Source organism: Cydia splendana, chromosome 4 (assembly GCF_910591565.1).
Source record: "Cydia splendana chromosome 4, ilCydSple1.2, whole genome shotgun sequence".
Lineage (NCBI taxonomy): Eukaryota > Metazoa > Arthropoda > Insecta > Lepidoptera > Tortricidae > Cydia > Cydia splendana.
Genome location: NC_085963.1, coordinates 5,388,956 through 5,395,351, shown reverse-complemented (window position 1 = coordinate 5,395,351; position 6,396 = coordinate 5,388,956). Strand labels below are relative to the sequence as shown.

Here is a 6,396-nt window from a genome sequence, read left to right as displayed (position 1 = left end):
GTAAAACATACGCGTGATAATGATATAGGTACGTGTTGGTTATATTTTGGGTGTACTTTACTTTTAGTTTTTTCTATAAATAAAACTTGGGTTTCGTGGATTTTTTATTTTATTTATTTCATTGCATGTTTGAGAAAAGCACTATACATACCTCGGCGGGAAATGGGGTTGCCCGCGCTCAGACCTATCCGTCTATATGTCTTCGGCCGGCAACCCCTTTCGTCCCGGCCTCTGTAGTAATGTACTATTACTATACTGTTTGGCAGCGTCATCGCAGTTTGACTTCTGATCCTTGAAGTGGTGTCCCTACGCTTCTAGAAACCCGATGTTGCCAGGCTGTAAAGTGATTCCGTTTCACCCAGATATCTACAAGAATCACAAGTCTTATAAAATAATTCATGAATACGACCCTGTTCTAGAGATCCTGGTCTATGATAAAATGATTTTCGCCACCCCATTACTATCAAGATTCGAACGTTCAACCCGTCACTCATTTATTTAGGAAATTGACGCAGCAGTAACGCCGCAACAGTAAAAGCCGCTGCAGTTGCCATCTGAGTGTCACCTTAAATAATTCTGTTATTATTTCTTCAAGCATTGGTAGGTGAACGGTAAGACTTATGACTTAGAAATTATTAGTTCGTGAGCTCAAACTCAGTTCATTCACTCACAACAATCAAATTTCATTATGTATTTACATTATGTGATATTTAGGCAGGTACAAGTTGCTTTTCGGCGAAGGAAAACATTTTATGAAATCGAAAATATCTGCGAAGTAATTCAAAGGGATGTTTTAACAGTTTGTGAAAAATATTGTCTTATGTAGATACCTAAGAGTATGCAAGCCTTAATTTTATATTCAGGTTCAGTGGCAGATTTCCGATTACAATACTGTCTAAAAAAAATGTATATAGGTCAAAACGATTTATTTTATTGACCGGTATGTATGTGGGTATGTTTATGAAAAGAAAATTAATGCGCAATTCATTTTTTTTTTTGAATAATCACATTATCTACGTAAATGTCGACATTCGCGCACTCCTCAAACCTTTTTTGCATATTCCGAATATAATGCAATACTAGTTTACGCCTTGTGGGTACTGAGTGAAAAGCCTTTGGTACGACACGCTTCTATAGCCTTTGGTACGATGCACAATAATCACGGAACTAAACCCCCCCACCCCCTCCCCTTCCCACCGCGCCTCTAAATCAATTTGAAATCAGAAATCTGCCGCTGGACTGGGCATCCTAATAAATTAACAATTACCATGACAGAAAGCGCGACTTGCACCAACTTAGTGGGTTACAAAAACAACATATACAATAAATACTTAACAAGTACATGAATAATCAAACTAATTCCTCTTGAATGGCCAATTGAAATGGCCCAAATCCGTAAACCCGGAACCGGGATTCTCATGATGGTGCGTAAGCGGTTCGCTCTCAGGGGGTCCGTAGCTGTACCCTATAGTGTTATAATCGGCAGGGGGTCCGTACAGGGTAGACGGGGAGGCCACAGGCTTCATGGCCTCGCGGCTCTTCATGTAGTAGCTGATGAGGAGGCCGATGATGTAGCAGAACTTCTGGAAGAAGGCCATGAACAGGAACACGGAGACGACCTTGAGGACCGCCACTTTTGAGAAGATGAAGAGGATGATCATTACTGGAAAGAGAAGAAAGCAAGTAATTAATAAAGGAAATGTATTATTTGCCATTTATAATTTTTATATAATTGTGGCACTTTTTGGGGGAGGCCTATGTCCAGCAGTGGACGTCCTCTGGCTGATATGATGATGAATTTTTATATGGTAACTTCGGACTATTAGGATTTGATTGAATTTGCTTAAATCTAAATATTTTAGTGGGTCGAAAATTATTTGTTAATATATTTCTGTTTCCAAACATTTAAGAGCATAAGCAACTAATTATAATTGCAAAACCCCCGAGATATTTAAATTTCAGATACTTCAAAGTTTGAGAAGGGATTACAATATTGAGTTCTTTAAGAAACAAGTATTTTTTAAACGTTCTGTACTTTATACGCGTCTGTAGGCTATTTATATGTACAATCAGCAAAACCATTAGCTTAGCACCCCTGCGTATATGTCTGTATGCAGAGATGCTTAGCTAATTACTTTACTGACTGTACATTTCCTTTTCAAAACCAATGCTGGTGTATTTTTTTTTTTACTGACCCGATATAAAAAGTCGTGCTAATGTATGTAACAACTCAAAATTTGCATCTAATGAATTTGCCTCTCTTGTGGATAAATTGGCAATTACCTCATCAGTTTTAGAATTGTAAAAAGAGACTTTACTAGCTGGTGTGGTGAAAAAAATATTAAAATACATGTGTAAGAAACAGTAAAGGGGTACTTTGACTCGCATAAGTGACAGAATGTGACGTCGCAAAAGTATTGACATGATCGTCACATCACTTTCAAATCAAATAGGACCCCTTTTTACCGAAAAGATGCTCACAAAAAATATGACAGCAGGAAAAACGAAAAAATAACACAGCAGTGAAAATTAACAAATCTAAGGAGTAGACTCTCCTCGCGCTGTCATCTTGATATGATTAATAGGTTGGGGAGTAAATAGACACCCAATTTTAAGCAAGAATAATTTTGTCTTAAAATAAAAATTAAATTGAAATATCTTAATCTTTATATTTTTTGTATAATTTTATAAAAACTCACTGTCAATTCAAAAAATCTGGCATAAAATAAAACTATTGAAACGGATTATATCGCGTAAGTATATTGAATACATACTACATCCCGACGTTTCGAACCCTCACCCGTCACCCGCTGACCACGAACGCTGTAAAGGGTTTGAAACGTCGGGATGTAGTATTTATTCAATATACGCGATATAATCCGTTTCAATAGTTTTATTTCATGAGTAACTATCGCGATAACCGAAGACAATAGCTGGCATAAACTAATACATGTTAAGTCAAATACGTGATCACCGATCCGCACGGTTACCATCAGTTTGCCACTGACGTAAACGCCGTCGAGAACGTAATTTACTTTCTATACATCCCGTTTGCACTAATATGCGAGTGCGAGCGAGATGTATAGAAAGTAAATTACGTTCTCGACGGCGTTTATGTCAGTGACAAACTGATGGTAACCGTACAGCTGTCATAGAAAATGGCATGGCGGACGCCTCGGCCCGAGCACGGCCCGGTCTAGCATGAGTCATCGTTTATGTCACTTTGCTGCCGGACAATTTATCTAATTTGCTACTCGTATAAGTACCCCTTCAGGGTCCATGTGCAAGTGATACCCTAAGAAATGTGTAACAGTTAAATCCCTACCTACCTAGTGAAAGCCGCATGAAAATCCGTTCAGTAGTTTTTGAGTTTATCGCGAACATACATACAGATAGACGCGGCGGGGGACTTCGTTTTATAAGGCGTAGTGATAGTTATTGATGTATGTTTAGTCAAACAAAGATTTTTAATTTGAGGATTTTCAGATGCAAATTTAGGCATTACCTACAGGCTACGGCTGATTAGAGAATGTCAGGATCGTTGTCTAACACACAATTCCAGTTAGCAACAAAATTCCCGCCAAAATTATTCATGGAAATCGTCCGAGTGGTATTTAGCATGGAAATTAGGGTAGTGTCACAATGCCGACATGTAGTGATAAGCAAGGCGCATGTTACACCGAGCCGTATCTGACACAGGTGGATCGGATTACATTTTTTCTCTGAAACACCGTTGTGTTCAACACACACACTTTAACCACTTAGATGGTAGGCAGTCCTCAACTGCGTACTCCCATCTTAAAGGCCGGCAACGCACTTACAACCCTTCTGGTATTGCGGGTGTCCATGGGTAGCGGTAATCGCTCACCGTCAGGTGATCCGTCTGCTCGTTTGCCTCCTATATCATTAAAAAAAAACTTTAACACAACCATGTCCACAGAGATCCTCGAACGCGAACGTCTAAAATCAAAATTTAGTCATCTACTTCGAGACTGACGTCTATTTGTTTTTTTTTTTGTACCTATTATATTTATGACAATTTAATCCAGGTTGTTTCTCTTCCATTTCCTATATCAATCTACCCCTTATGTGACATTAAACGTCACAATATATTTGGACGTATGTTATATGCGTCCGAGGCACTCTCAATCTTTTGGATACAAGATACCAGGAAACGTAGATATCCGTCGGAATCACGTAGAACACAAGTTTTTATAATTTAGGTGCCAAATACGGTCGTGGCGTTAATATTATTATTAACTTTAATGGTTTTATTTTGTTTATTTTGATTAAGTTTTACGTATTCGGATCGGTCACGGTTCAGTTCGGAGTCATGACAGTCGTGCATTCACTGATCTACGGCCTATTATCTCATTCCCCTATCATAATCCGTGTTACTTTTCAATATCGACATTATTTCCATGCACTTAAAGCATCTTTTCCAAATTAATGATTGAAATAGATACATCTCTTTGTAAGTTATTTCGTAAATTCGTAATGTGACGGCTTCTATGCATACAAATCGGTCCCTGCGGCATTGTAGCCAATGTGTTTGCTGTATTTGTATTTATCATAATCTCTATTTACAATTTACAATTCTAAATTATCTGGGTGCTCGGTAGCGCCTTTGCCAAGACTACCTCAAGGTACTTATAGGCAGCAGCAAAAAATAGTAGCCCACTGGGGTGGGGTGTTCAAAATGACTTGCACACTCTCTCCTCTCTTATTAATAAAGTTGTGTTAAGTTCATTCTGAACACCTCTACCGCTTCGCAACTTCTGCGGCTGACTGTATTAGGTATATCTTTTAGTAATATTTTTAGCCGCTAAGGCACATGCTTATGTTAGAAAGAGACAAAACACATGTTTATCTAAAGGAGGGAGATATTTAAAATTTCATGAATATAAGTGAATATTTAAGCTGGTGAGACTTGGCATCATTTTACTTATAATATTTTCGGTGATATGCTTTCGTTTTGAATCTGAATGCAGCGAGCCGCGCAATTTGGTGGCTGCTGAATTTCAAATGTGCGTTAATATTAATGTATGAATACATATTAAGTGGCGTCTGGATTCTTAGTACATTAAAAGTAACTATGTATTTCAGCTTACCTATAGCTGAAATACATAAATTTTATATTCGAGAATTTGTATTGAAAGCTACCTTAATACATGTAATAATATCATTACAGTTACAAAAAAAAACCGGACAATAGTGTGCTGTACCACGCATAATAAAATTAACATTTTATATTTGTTTACAATACAAGAAGAAATGTACTTGTCTACAAGCAGAAATGAACACTCACGGCTTTTTATGAAAACGGTTCAACTACTTAACTAATTGTGATCAAAATAGTTTTGGAACTTTTGGATGAAAGCTTGAAAGAATTTTTAAAGGGGCCCACTGATTAACAGTCCGCCGGACGGTATCGGCCTGTCAGTTAGAACAAAATTTTGACAGTTCCGAACAACTGACAGGCCGATACCGTCCGGCGGACTGTTAATCAGTGGGCGCCTTTAGACAGTGAGAATACTTAGTCAGCTTTCTTTAAAATTTCCAAGTTATTTTCCTAGAGATATCGAATGATGTGCCATAGGTTCATATTAGCATTAAAAATCACTTTTAACCTATTGTCTTCCGGTCCCACCCAAAACTTTTTAAATTATAACTACAGGGCTACAAGGCAGTGTCCCAAATTTAATAAATACAAACGATATAGTTACATGATAACAAGTACAATGACACAGCTATAACAGAAGGACGTACTTAATAGGGACGGCTCAAACTTATTTCGAAGAAAAATAGTAAAAACTGATAAAAACAGCTAATACTTACATCCGAAACAAAATATCGTTCACTTAACACGAGAAACAAACGATAACTCTTAATCTGTATGTAGCACCATAATGTGGTCCCATAAGCACCGTAAGCTTTTAGAGTAAAGGTTAATAAAAACTTTACTATCACTTACTCCAGAGACGAGCCACACTTTTCTTCTTCTTTGCCCTAGCTTCGTCTATCAACGAATTATCTTCACAGTAGCAGCACACCAGTAACGCAGAAAAAATTACAATTGATTTCAACATTGTTATTTTTAACCTCAATATATTGTAACTTTGAAAACGACCCGCGCTTTTCCCTTTTAAATCACGAAGGAACTTCTAAACAGCCAGTGCGCGGCTTACTTTTTTAATTTTTAAAACGAACTGAACTGGCCGGTTAGACGTCCCGTAAATAAATAAGGTGTTATACACACAGTCGGTCATAGAAACCCATAGATCGTACAGATGAAAGTTCTACATTGTTTTCAGTAGTTAAACGAATATCCGTGACTAATATACGTGTTAGGAAACGATTATTAGCTCTATTGTGTACCGGTCGCGTTCCGCGTTT

The 6,396-nt window shown here is 37.6% G+C and overlaps 1 protein-coding gene across 1 annotated transcript; it reads right to left on the bottom strand.

Annotated features, from left to right (window-relative positions):
* Positions 1-1,355: 1,355 nt before the first annotated feature.
* Positions 1,356-6,128, bottom strand: LOC134789581 (uncharacterized). Its single transcript, XM_063760151.1, has 2 exons — positions 5,975-6,128; positions 1,356-1,663 (listed from the first exon to the last, which is right to left on the bottom strand). Exons 1-2 carry the CDS (start codon positions 6,087-6,089, stop codon positions 1,356-1,358), a joined length of 423 nt encoding a protein of 140 aa, XP_063616221.1. The 5' UTR covers positions 6,090-6,128.
* Positions 6,129-6,396: the final 268 nt, after the last annotated feature.

Coding starts and splice junctions, on each gene's coding strand:
- LOC134789581 (XM_063760151.1), bottom strand. CDS start 6,089: ATGTTGAAATCAATTGTAATTTTTTCTGCGTTACTGGTGTGCTGCTAC. Junction 1,664..5,974: donor AAGTGTGGCTCGTCTCTGGA/GTAAGTGATAGT, acceptor TTCTCTTTCCAG/TAATGATCATCCTCTTCATC.